This window comes from Dendropsophus ebraccatus, chromosome 3, assembly GCF_027789765.1.
Source record: "Dendropsophus ebraccatus isolate aDenEbr1 chromosome 3, aDenEbr1.pat, whole genome shotgun sequence".
Lineage (NCBI taxonomy): Eukaryota > Metazoa > Chordata > Amphibia > Anura > Hylidae > Dendropsophus > Dendropsophus ebraccatus.
In genome coordinates, this window is record NC_091456.1 from 38,500,038 (window position 1) to 38,513,662 (window position 13,625).

The 13,625-nt window shown below is 43.4% G+C and overlaps 1 protein-coding gene across 1 annotated transcript in view; it reads left to right on the forward strand.

Moving 5' to 3' along the window:
• Window positions 1-13,625, forward strand: part of POLE (DNA polymerase epsilon, catalytic subunit) — a 56,907-nt gene that overhangs the window by 21,596 nt on the left and 21,686 nt on the right. Inside the window, exons 13-24 of the mRNA XM_069961493.1 lie at window positions 371-503; window positions 1,028-1,141; window positions 1,231-1,443; window positions 2,998-3,105; window positions 3,186-3,314; window positions 3,415-3,517; window positions 5,271-5,417; window positions 5,602-5,747; window positions 6,478-6,626; window positions 7,749-7,841; window positions 8,201-8,345; window positions 9,582-9,739. Of these exons, the coding sequence (XP_069817594.1) occupies window positions 371-503; window positions 1,028-1,141; window positions 1,231-1,443; window positions 2,998-3,105; window positions 3,186-3,314; window positions 3,415-3,517; window positions 5,271-5,417; window positions 5,602-5,747; window positions 6,478-6,626; window positions 7,749-7,841; window positions 8,201-8,345; window positions 9,582-9,739 (1,638 nt within the window). The remainder of the gene's footprint in view (window positions 1-370; window positions 504-1,027; window positions 1,142-1,230; window positions 1,444-2,997; window positions 3,106-3,185; window positions 3,315-3,414; window positions 3,518-5,270; window positions 5,418-5,601; window positions 5,748-6,477; window positions 6,627-7,748; window positions 7,842-8,200; window positions 8,346-9,581; window positions 9,740-13,625) is intronic.

Here is a 13,625-nt window from a genome sequence, read left to right on the forward strand (position 1 = left end):
GTACCAATCAGTCACTTGCTTTCCTCTCCCTGTACCCATGATGCACCGCATGACAGACTCCAGGACCCCCCGCTGGAAGGCATTTTCCCCCAAGTTTTGATGACTCTTTGAAATGCTCATCCCAGCTGATTGACAGCCACTCAGCCAATCAGTGACTGCAGCTGCACCCCGCCCCAATCACTGGCTGAGTGGGCTGTCTATCATCCGGGTTGTGAGTGACGTCGACTCTGCAGGGGTCCCGGAGGTGACTTTGGATAGTTTATGTTCCCGTCCCTGCAGTTTGAAAAAAATTGCCTCAGGGCACTAAAATAAACTTTATAAGCTGTATGGGAAATAAAATATTGTATTTCTTTATTATTTTTCATTGTAGATGGGTAAAGAGAGATAGTTACCTCCCTGTTGGCAGCCATAACCTGAAGGCAGCTGCCAAAGCCAAGTTAGGTTATGACCCAGTAGAGCTGGACCCCGAGGAGATGTGTCGTATGGCTACAGAAGAACCACAGGTAAAAATTATACCGTTACTATCTTTTTTTTTTTTTTTTTTTTTTTTTCTTTTTGTTAAAGGGGTACTCCAGTGGGGGGGCACTTTTGTGCTGGGACTGGGGAGGAGGTGGCCGAGGGAAAAGACGTCCACTCACCTCCCCGGTTCCAGCGGCGGGTCCCGCGGCACTCCAGTTCCCAGACGCTTCCGGGTGTCTGACGCGGGCCCGAGACGCGACGTCTCAGGTTCGCTCAGCCACTCAGTGAAGGAGGCGGGATCCGTTTCAAGTCCGCTCAGATCCCGCATCCTTCACTGAGTGGCTGAGTGGACCCGAGACGTCGCCGCTGGAAACAGGGAGGTGAGTGGACGTCTTTTCCCTCGGCCACCTCCTCCCCAGTCCCAGCACAAAAGTGCCCCCCCGCTGGAGTACCCCTTTAAGGAAGCCGCAGCAGACGAAAGGACCAGTAGTAGTAGTAATCATTGCATTCAACGCCTTGTGATTCTCTGATTCAGCCATGTAAACCTGACACTGTGCTTGATTTGTAGGTGCTGGCTACATACTCAGTATCTGATGCTGTTGCTACTTATTACATGTACATGAAGTACGTCCATCCATTTATCTTTGCTCTCTGCACCATTATCCCTATGGAGCCGGATGAGGTAATACATTATATTGTGCACGGTACTACTATATTACTACTATATTACTATTACTTACATATTTCTCTTATTGGTATGATTACACCTAGGTGTTAAGGAAAGGCTCTGGGACACTGTGTGAGGCATTGCTGATGGTCCAGGCTTATCATGCCAATATAGTCTTTCCTAACAAGCAAGAAGCTGTGTTCAATAAGCTGACCAATGACGGCCATGTATTGGACTCGGAGACGTATGTGGGAGGTCACGTGGAAGCTTTGGAGTCGGGGGTCTTCCGCAGTGACATTCCTTGCCGTTTCAAAATGGTAAGTTTCTTGTGATTATGTCAAAGCAACCTGCGTACATAAGAGGGTCGTGTTCTAGTCCAAACTGCATTAGGGAACTGGTCAGACGTACACAAGGAAGCTTGTTTTTATAAATGTGGTTTAAAAATTGGTCAACTTGCAGGCTAAGGCTGGGTTCACACCCAAAACTTTTTTTTTTTTTTTTTTTTAATGTACTCAAAAGTAAGGTCATCTAAGTTTTTGTGTATGTTAAAAAAAAAATCGATGCACTTTGATCCCCCTTTTTATATATATATAATATATATATATATGTATATGTATATGTATATATATGTATGTATATATATATATATATATATATATATATATATATATATATATATATATATATATAGTGGAAGTCAATGGAAAAATGGATGCAAAAACACTATTACACGTGCCGATGGGGGCCCGATAATAACTGTAAACGAGCGCCGATCTGCTAAATCGGTGCTCGTTTACTGGGCCTATTACACGGCCCAATAATGGTTTAAAAAGGGCTACATTGTTACCGATGTCCTTGCAGCCCTTGCTTAAAGGACACCTGTCACCCCCGTGCCGGGGTGACAGGCTCCCGACCCCCCTATACTTTCGTGATCCCGCCGGGTCCCGCTTCCTGAGCCGGCCGGGTCCCGGAGATATCAGCTCCCGAAGGCCGGCGCGCGCTGAGAGATGAATCCGATGCCCAAAAAGAATGACGGAGCATCGAACTCCCCATTCATTCTCTATGGGCGTCTGACTCAGCTGATATCTCCGGGACCCGGCCGGCTCAGGAAGCGGGACCTGGCGGGATCACATAAGTATAGGGGGATCTAACAGGGGGTCGGGAGCCTATCACCCCGGCACTGGGGGTGACAGGTCCTCTTTAAACACTATACATTACCTATCCATGCTGCAGGGCTTCTCTTGCAGTCTTATTCTCCCTGGGTCCTGCACGCTGCAGCTCCAGAGTGGCCTGTCTGAGCCACAGCGCTCCCGGCCATTGATTGGCTGAGCAGCCTGTCAGCTCAGACAGCCCACTCTGAAGCTGCAGGACCCAGGGAGAAGAAGACCGCAAGAGGAGCCCTGCAGCATGGATAGAGTTTGGAAATCATCAACCGCGCACCGCTATTACATGTAGCGATGCGCGGTCGGCACCTGACAATTATAGGTCCAAACCTTTATCAACGATCAGCCGATAATCGTTGTCATCAGTTGATTGTTGTGTTTATTACACGGAGCGATAATTGGCCGGATAGGGCTGATTCGGCCGATTATCGTTCTGTGTAATAGGGCCCTTAGTGTGAACCTAGCCTAAGGGTCCATTTACAGAGAAAGATTATTTGGCAGATTATCTGCCAAAGCCAGGAATGTATTTGAAAAGAGGAGAAATTTCAGGCTTTCCTTTATGACATGATCTCTTCCTATAGTCTGTTCCTGGCTTTGGCTTCAAATCTTTGTCAGATAATCTTTCTGTGTAAATTGACCCCTAGTTGGTCATTGTGGAAGGATGACAAGCAGAGCATGGCGGATCCCTTACTTGTTCCTACCTTTCAGAATCCTGCTGCCTTTGACTTCCTGCTGCAGCGTGTTGAAATGACGCTCCGCCATGCTGTAGAAGAGGAGGAGAAAATCCCATTGGAGGAAGTCACCAACTTCCAAGAGGTGCCCATTTCTGAATATTGGGGTGTAAGGGTGTGCAGAGATAATTTGAAGGGGTGGTGTAACATCTGTCATGTTTTTAGGTTTGTGATGAGATTAAAAGAAAGTTGAATTCTCTGAAAGAGGTGCCCAATAGGATTGAGTGTCCGCTCATTTACCATCTGGATGTGGGTGCCATGTATCCCAATATCATCCTCACAAATCGTCTGCAGGTCAGTAAGTAACATGAATACATCAGTGAGGTTTATAAAGCCTTGTTGTTTGTTTTCTCTTGCACTAAAATACTTTAAATCCCCCGTTTTGTTTCTCTAGCCTTCCGCCATGGTCGATGAAGTGACTTGTGCAGCCTGTGACTTCAACAAGCCAGGAGCCACATGCCAACGCAAAATGACATGGCAATGGAGGGGAGAATTTAGTAAGTGTATTTCCTTATAGTAAAAGGGTACTCCAGAGAATTTTTTTTTCTTTCAAATCAACTGGTGACAAAGTGCCAGAGATTTAATTTACTTCTATAAAAAAACCTTCCAGTACTTATCAGCTGCTGTATGTCCTGCAGAGAGCCGTACTTTACCTTACGTGCACAGTCTATTTTGTGCACCCCTTGTTCACTGAATAGCGGCCACACAAAAGACATGTCAGTTTTCTGTGCGGCCGCATTGAATCCCGGCCATAGTGTATACAGTGTGTATACCAGTGTATAGATGGACAATAGATAAACAATGATTGCAGCTCAGCCTCCCCCTCCCTGAGGATTTGCCTCTAACTTAGTCAGTGTATGCCCACACTTTTCCCATTTATGTTAAGGGGGCTTGCTGGTAAACGCTGGCAAGGAAAGATGACCGCACCCACACCCATAATATACAAAATAAGGGGAAAAAAAAGTCTAAAAAAAACTAAGTGTATGTATGTATATATATGTATGTGTGTATATATATATATATATATATATATATATATATATATATATATAAAAAATATATTTATTTAGTATTACAAAACGTTCATTATGCTTGCCCTTTTCCCAGATATTAAACTCTTGGTAATTTTGTTAGTTCCAGTAATATTTTAATTCAGCTGTCAAGAACGTCTTGTGTTAATGAAGATTCCGTTTGGCTTTTTATTGCCGCCTTTAACAGAAGCAATTATTGGTGTCTGCAGGAGATGTAACAGACTCCAACTGGCCGCTCGAGAATTGGATTTCAGCTGTTTATCACATTATAAATTAAATCTACAAGATAGTGCTGACATCTTTAGTCCTTACTGCTTTCAGCTTTTCTAAATTGAGGGCTTTTTTATATATAACCTTAGAAAAAGCTTTATTTCATTATATAATTTTATATCACTATAATCTTTATTTAGCACCAATATATTTCATTTATTGTGTGGGGCTTATAGAAACCAAATTACAGTTACAGGGGGGTTATTCTCACCTCAGCTTGTTTCCACCTATCCATAGGATAGGGAGTAACAAGCTGATCGCTGAGCTTTTTCTCTACCAGGAGCCCCACCAATCCTGAGAACAGTGACACAATTGTTGATGCCACAATGTCTGCACTGTGTTCATCCTCTGAGTCATTCAGAAACGTTCAGCAGCCCCATAGAGAATGAATGGAGTGCAGACCACAATGGTTGTGCAGGTGCAGTGAGTGCTCCATTCACTTTGGGGGGTGATTGTGTCAGCATACCCTTGATCGGTGAGAGTTCTCGCAGTTGGACGCTAAATGCACAGCATACACGTAAAGCTGTGGATGGGAACACCCCTTTAAAGGGGCACTCCAGTGATTAAAAACTTCTGATATATTTGCTGAACTTCCATACAACTTTAAACATTCTATTCTTACCTCACCATGCTCACCTGATGCCCTGTGGTGTCTTCAGGTCCCCCGATTAAACAGTCCCACCACTTCTGGGAGACAGACATGTCTCTGCAGGGACATCCTGCTCAGCCAATCACTGATTGAGATGGGACTACGTCGCAGCCAGTGATTGGCTGAGCAGACTTTTGCTGCCAAAGCAAATTCGTATCTGAGGTGGTGAAAGGATCCCTCAGCAGGGCAGTCGAATGACACATCTGAATTGAGATCTGAATTTTGTAGATTTGCGAAATCAGATTAAAAGCCACTCGGGAGATTCGTACTGTTAAAGAGTTGTTCTCATTTTGTGCACAGTGCCAGCCAGTCGCAGTGAGTATCACCGTATACAGCAACAACTAGAATCTGAGAAGTTTCCCCCACTCTTCCCTGGCCAACCACCAAGAGCATTTCATGAACTGACACGAGAAGAACAGGCCAAATATGAGAAGAAGCGTCTGGCAGGTAAGCAAAATGTTATAAAAAAAAAAGTGCTGCGTGCTGAGACCCCCCAACTATAGCTATGGAAAATGGGGGTGGGGGGGTAACTGCTTTATATTGTCTTGGTACAAAGATATATTTTTTACTCTTTAATACCTGTGTATACTTGCCATTCAAATTAAAATTGTCCACAAATTCCCTTCTTTAGATTATTGCAGAAAAGCTTACAAAAAGATTCACGTCACAAGACTAGAAGACCGTGTTACTACCATATGCCAGCGTGAGAATTCTTTCTATGTGGATACTGTGCGAGCGTTCAGAGATCGTAGATATGAGTTTAAGGGTCTGCACAAGGTACGATTTTGTTTGCATGCAAAGTAAAGTATTGGGCACCAATGAATTTATTGTTCTTCAATCACTTATTTTTCACCCAACCGCACAAGCTGTCCTGCTTTCATCGTAGGTAATGAGCATGGCATTAAGGTGCATTGAACTGTCTTGATCCACTGCCAGCAGATGTTGGTGGCAAATAGGGGTCGGGAATGATAGAAAATCATTGCCTGGCCTTTTTGTTCTGGGAGAGATAAGCTGCAGCCAGACTGCTCTGGCCGCGGCTTAACCCCCCTCTCCCTTCTTCCACATAGAGCACACAGGTTGGCTTGACCGCGCTGATTTTTCCTGTGTATGGGAAAAATTGTATCGGGAGATAAAACTGGTGGCTGAACTGTTCGGCCATCAGTTATTGAGGGTATATGGCCACCTTTTAGACTATTTAGCTGTAGATAAACAAAACAAAAATTATCATTGCTGTATACAATATATTTAGCTAAAATTTACTGTAAAGTTTCTTTAGCCCAGCAGGAAACCTGATATGCATTGAAGTATTCCTTATTTTAGAGTACCAGACAATGCTGGGAATGTATATAAAATGAACTTGAAAAGTAGCTCAGGCCTAGAATTGTAGCCCCTAAAAAGATTCCTTATTGTGTTGCGATTGTGTTATAGGATTATATGAGTGTATAGCCCTAATTTGAGGACTATCCTGCTTTTGCTCACAATAAACTGCTTCCCATCCTTTTTTCAGGTTTGGAAGAAGAAGCTGTCTGCAGCCTGTGAGAGTTCAGATGCCGCTGAGATAAAGCGATGCAAGAACATGGAGATCTTATATGAATCCCTGCAGCTGGCTCACAAGTGCATCCTGAACTCCTTCTATGGATATGTAATGCGCAAGGGGTATGACCACAGTTTTCACACAAAAGAACAATTGTAGACTCTTCTAATCGTGTGTATTTTCTTATCCACATTGTAACTACTGTCCCAAGGAACCTCCGCTCTTCCTTGTATCTCAGAAGTATGGTAGTTGGTGAAAAACCTGTTATGGTTCTCGGCTTTCGAGCAGCCTGAATTGTAACCTTACAGATCACTGCAGAACAGTGTACTGTTTGAGAATGAATGCGTTATTTTATTTAGATTGTCTAAATAGTATTTATAGAATAAATGAGCAAAATAGGCAGCCATAATATTCAGCCACATTTTAGTCGGCTGTTTCTTAGTTATTGTCAGAATCTTAAAGCAAATGTACCATTACTACGTTTGTGTTTGTTTCTTGTTTTTTTTTAATCGAGGCCCGATTCCCACGTACGCTGCCGTTCTATTCCCGAGCACCAGCCAGCCCGCCTCCAGTGCTTCAGCCCTGGTTGGTGCCCAGGAATAGAACGTTCTATCCATACGCAAAACTGATGGTACATTTGCTTTAAACCTAAGATCATGGCCATAATTTATGTGAATTTCTGTGCCTTATCATGGCTCCACCTCCCAGCCTTACCATGCTTCTAAAGACCCCCACAAATATCATCTTATGTCCCTATGATAATGGTTTGGGTCATTAGACTTAAGGTGGAAATAAGGAAATAAATGTGGAAATAAGGTCTTAGGCTGCATTCACACTTCCGTCTATTTTGCGGACTTACGGACGGTGAATGGCTGTCCTGGATTGTTTCCCCGCTGCCGGCATGATGTTGATACATCATACCAGGTTGGGAAACAATCAAAGACAGCCATTCACAGTCCATAAGTCCGCAAGATACAGGGACATGCGAATGCGGCCTTACACTTGTGAAACTAACCCTATTCAATTATCATACTAAATCCATGTTTTAGGGTCTGTATTACAACCACAGTGTCAAGAACCTACACAGTTCTATGTCTTGGAGTTGTGAATTGTAAGTTTAGCAGAACCACAGGGATTTGAAGTATCACAATATGGGTCTGAAATGCAGCGTGTTACCACCTTCTGTTTTTCAATTGGGTCCAGTTGCTTATTAGTATTGCATAATTCTTTATTATTGATTCCAGAGCTCGCTGGTATTCGATGGAGATGGCTGGTATTGTATGTTATACCGGAGCCAACATTATCACACAAGCAAGAGAGCTGATTGAACAGATAGGGTGAGTAATGAGACACGTGTAAGTTTAACCCCATCTGCACTGGTCTGTTGCTGAAATTATATTAAATCCTTTTATGAAGTTTGGTGTTGATCCCTCACTATCTTTAATAGATCATTAACCTACAATACAAATTCGCCTTCAAAAGCATTTATTGAGATAAAATCATCTTATATACCTGGTGCCCTCATGGCTGTATACTATGTTTTCCCAGCATATTTAGGGGTGCTGAGACTGAATATCATTTCCATACATGAGGATGTGGGTATCATGATGATTATTATTTTTTTGTTTGTTACTTTTATAGTAGGCAGCCAGTAAGAATGTCTTTATTCATTGCATGACGTCTCTCTTTTTCATAGGAGGCCTCTGGAATTGGACACTGATGGAATATGGTGTGTTCTTCCAAATAGTTTTCCTGAGAACTTTGTAATCAAATCCAACAATGCCAAAAAGCCAAAAGTCACCATATCCTATCCAGGCGCAATGCTCAATATCTTGGTGAAGGTGAGAGAGTGTTATTGTGAAACAGTATTGTTTGGCTTCACACTAGACCTAAAGAAATGTTATCTGTATCTGGTATTTCTTCTTTGTTGTGTTTTTTAAAGCCACTCTGTACCCACAATCTGTCCGTCCCCCCCCCCCCCCCCCCCCCCCCCCCCCAAACCGCTTGTACCTTCGGATAGCTGCTTTTAATCCAAGATCTGTCTCGGGGTCCGTTCGGCAGGGGATGTAGTTATTGTCATAAAAACAACTTTTAATCCTGCAGCGCTGTGTCTAACAGCCGGGGCTTACATTTGTATATGCATTAGGCTGGCACACCCTCTCTGTCCTTCCTCCCCACCCTCCTCATCATTAGGAATGATCCAGGAACATTTACTGGTGTTTGATCTTTGCACAGGTGTATTAGCGATCCAGCCCATGTTCATTATACACCCAGGTGGGGAATAGGAAACAATCTGCCTGGAGCATTCCTAATGATGAGGAGGGTGGGGAGAAAGGACAGAGAGGGTGTGCCAGCCTAATGCACATACAAATGTAAGCCCCGACCGTTAGACACAGCGCTGCAGGATTAAAAGTTGTTTTTATGACAATAACCTCATCACCTGCTGAATGGACCCCAGGACAGATCTTGGATTAAAAGTAGCTATCTGAAGGTACAAGTGGTTTGGGGGGTTCAGATTGTGGGTACAGAGTCGCTTTATGTTATAATAAACAGCAGAAGATGAGGCAGCACTCACCAATGAAGCTTGTGGTCTTTATTGTAGCATAAATATACACCGATCAAAACATACGTGGTAGACACAATGGATGTGGCAGCAACAGCCGCATCATGCTCTACAGCGCTTCCCCTCACCCTATTGAAACATCATTGCTTATGTTTAATGCTACAATAAAGACCACAAGCTTTATTGGTGAGTGCCGCCTCATCTGCTGTTAATTATGCTACAACCTGTATCCTACTAAGGCAGAGCACTAGTCGAGTGAGCTGGCCGCTAATTGTTGTAGGAGGAGTAGATACATGCTACATTGTGTTAAGGCTGTGCAAGGACTCGCTTCTACTGTTGTATTTTTAAGTTATATTGTAAAATACAAAATGAGGTTTCTGTCTGCTGGAACTGGTACTGCAGGAATATTGTAGGACTGTAATACTTGCACTAAAATGTTATGTTTGCAATTCTTTAGCTGGCAGAGTATGTTAGAATCTCCATCTGATTGTCTTATTTTTCTGCAACTCCTCAGGAAGGCTTTACAAACCATCAGTACCAGGAGCTTGTCGACCCGTCAACACTAACCTATGTAACACGCTCTGAAAATAGTATCTTCTTTGAAGTGGATGGGCCGTACCTTGCTATGATCCTTCCAGCATCTAAGGAAGAAGGGAAGAAGTTGAAAAAAAGGTTGGTAACCTAAACTTTTCATTGGTTAAAGGCTTGCCTCGGTTAAAGAGAAGACATGGCCGCACATGCACGTGGCTCACGCTGACCGTCCACTTCTCTGCACTATTTAATACTAACATCAAAGTGTATAAGCCCACACACTGCTTGAAATTTCCTAATTTGTGTGGGTCCCTAACTTAAAATGTCGCCGTACTGCATGGCGACCACCATCTCCACAACAACAGTGCCCGAGAAGGGAGCAACCCTGCAGTCTAGTATAGGGGACATATGTTTGGCTGTGTACTGATGTCCTAGCTTAAAAAAAAAGTGCTCATTCAGTTTGTTTTGCATATGACCTGAGCAAATAAGGCTGGGTTCACACTGCGTTTTTGCAAAAAACAAATGCATTTGTGTGCATCCGTTTTAATCCCTTTTTCCATTGACTTCCATTATAAAGATAACAGATCAAAAAGCATCCGTTTTTTTTTTTTACGTACACAAGAATGTCAGCTACATTTTTGTGTACGTTAAAAAGGTGCGTTTTAATCCTTTATTTTTATAATGGAAGTCAATAGAAAAACGGATGCACACAAATGCATCCATTTTTCCATCAGTTTTTTTGCAAAAAAGGATGAAAAAAACTGATTGCAAAAACACCGTGCAAACCCAGTCTAAGCAAAACAATTGGTTGTCTAAAATGTAAAACTATTCCATAGAAAGCTATCTCTCAATGTGTACTGGTCGCAGGTTGTGGATGGCTAAGTTACCTCCCGAAATAATAGGGAAGAGTTTGCGCACATCTCTCTACCATCCCAAATGATATCCACCTTGATTTTAGAGTGTAATAGAAGCGATACAATGCACATAGTTTAAAGTGTCACTGTGCCACTTTAAATCTTTTTTGCAGAAATCAATAGTACAGTCGATTTTAAGAAACTTTGTAATTGGGTTTATTAGCCGAAAAATGCTTTTTTATCATGAAAAAGCAGTTTGATACTCTCCCCCTGTCTTCATGGTTCTCTTATGGAGAGGGGAGGGGTTAAGGGACATGAGGCACCAAAACAGGACATAACCAGGCTATCTCCTCTGAAGTCAGCACTGACTTCTAAATACCGGCTTTCACACAAGTCCCGCTGTGTAATCCTTTGTTGTCTGCTGGCGACTAATTTCCCTCCTCCCCGCTTTCCCTCTCCATAGGTTACACAGGGCTCCACTGATGTTAAAGAGTTGAGATTTCCTGATAATGAGCAGTGGATGAGAGAGAGGAGGGAGGGGGGGAACCTGGGGAAAGTCTTTTTGAATGGAGATATGTCATATTTGCCTAATAAACCCATTTACAGCATTTCCTAAAATCGCCTGTACTAAAAAAAAAAAAAAATACATCAGTGACACTTTAACCCCTTAGTGACCGCCGCACGCATATTCACGGCGGCCACTAATGGGCTTTATTCCGATGCGTACGCCTTTTAACGGTGGGCGCATCGGAATAAATTACCGCCCGGCGGCGGCTGCAGGACGGGTGATCAGCGGTCAGTGTGACCGCTGTTACCCTCCTTTAACTGCCCGGAGCGGAGGATTCTCCGCTCCGGGCAGTTTAACCCGTTAAATGCCGCTGTCAAAGCGTGACAGCAGCATCTAACGGGTCCCGGTGGATCCCGGACGGGGTCCCGATGTCTCCATGGTGATCCCGGGGTCCTAATGAAGGTCCCTGGGGTCACCATGGAGATGCCTGATCCTGACAGGGGTGGCTGTGGCTATTGCCTGTCAGCATGAGGCATGATACAATACATTGCAGTACATCAGGTACTGCAATGTCTTGTATCAGTGATCAAAGTATTTTACACTAGTGTACAGTAATGTACACTAGTGTAAAAGTGAAAAAAAAAGTGTGCACCAAACACAACACAGCCCCCCCCAGCCCCCCCAATAATAAAGATGCATTACATTCCCTATACCCAATAAAACGTGACATAAAAGTGATCAAAAACACAAATCATATACATATTTGGTATCATTACGTCTGTAACGACCCAATCTATAAAACGATATCAATAATTATATTGCACGACACACGCTGTAAAAAAAACAGTACCAGAATAGCTGTATTTTATCAATCCACTTTAGAAAATACGTCATAAAAGAGATCAAAAAGTCATATACATATAAAACTTGGTATCAATAGAAACTACAGATCTTCCCGCAAAAAATAAGCCCAAAACCAGCTCTGTCTCGCAAAAGATGAGAACGCTATGGATCTTGCAATGCGGCGACAGTTTTTGTGGGTTTTTGCTAGGAAGATAGTTTCTATTGTGCCAAAGTGATAATAGTTAAAAAAAACCTTTACAAATGTGGTATCGCCGTAACCGTACAGACCCAGAGAATACATGTATTATGTTATTAGTGACCGCCGATACGGATTTTTACGGCGATCACTATGGCGATCAATAGGCTCTATTCTGCTGCCATCAGCTCTTTATGGCGATGGTGCAGAATAGTGCAGCAGCACCGGTAATGCCCGCAGCCCCCCCCCCCCCCTCTCAGGGCCAGTCCCCTCACCGGCGATCGCCGTTATTACCAGTATAACGGCAGCCACCGGTAACAAGACATTGCCAGCGCAGCTGAATACTTTCATCTCTTTTCACCGTGAATCCACAGTGAGAGGAGATGAGAACATGTCCCCCTGGTCACTGACCCTCCCCTCCCAGGGCGGCCATCTGATCCAAGATGGCCGCCGCCATCTCTGTGAACAGACTCTGTTCACAGTGATGGATTCCTAAAAATGATCAAAGCTTCATTCTCTCCACCACCGGAGGTGGCGGAGAGCATGGGGCAATGATCGGTGACCACCCGGTGTGGTCCCAGTACAAGTGATCAGCGGTATATACTATATACCACTGATCGCTTGTTCCAAATGGTGCCGGCACTTTTTTACGCCTGTCACCAAAGTCAAGTGCCCTGGATTACTTGTAACCACCCCGGATTGCCCGTCACCACCCACATATTGCCCGTCACCACCCACATATTGCCTGTAACTAAAATGACACTCCTTCTCTTCTGAGCCCTGCTGTGTGCCCATACAGTGGTTTATGCCCACATATGGGGTACTATTGTACTCAGGAGAACCTGCGTTACAAATGTTGGGTTGCTTTTTCTCCCCTGTTCCTAGTGAAATTGAGAAATTTCAAACCAAACAAACATGTTGTTGGAAAAATTCTATTTTTTTTTTTCATTTTTACGGTCTAGTTTTGAATACTTTCCTCAAATACCTGTGGGGTCAAAATGCTCACCACACCCCAAGATGAATTCCTTGAGGGGTGTACTTTCCAAAATGGGGTGACTTTTGGGGGGGTTCTATTCTGCTGACACTACAGGGGCTCTGCAAACGCACCTAGCGCTCAGAAACTTCTTCAGCAAATCTGAACTGGAAATGCTAATAGGCGCTCCTTCCCTTCTGAGCCCCGCTGTGTGCCCATACAGTGGTTTACGCCCACATATGGGGTACCGTTGTACTCAGGAGAACCTGCGTTACAAAATTTGGGGTGCATTTTCTCTCATGTTTATTATGAAAATGAGATACTTTAATCTTAACAAATTATATTATTGGAAAATTTCTATTTTCCATTTTTTTCCGGCCTAATTGTGAATACTTTCCTCCAGCCACTGTAGGGTTAAAATGCTCATTATACCCCTAGATTAATTCTTTAAGGTGTCTAGTTTCCAAAATGGGGTCATTTATGGGGGTTTCCAGCATACAAGCCTCCTAAATCTACTTAAAAAATGAACTGGTCCCTAAAAAAAATCAGTTTTGGAAATTCTCAGAATCTCAGAATCGCTAGCATACGTTAAAGCATCACTGAGCTATAAGCACATAAAGTGAGACAGGTCAGATTTTGAAAAATGAGCCTGG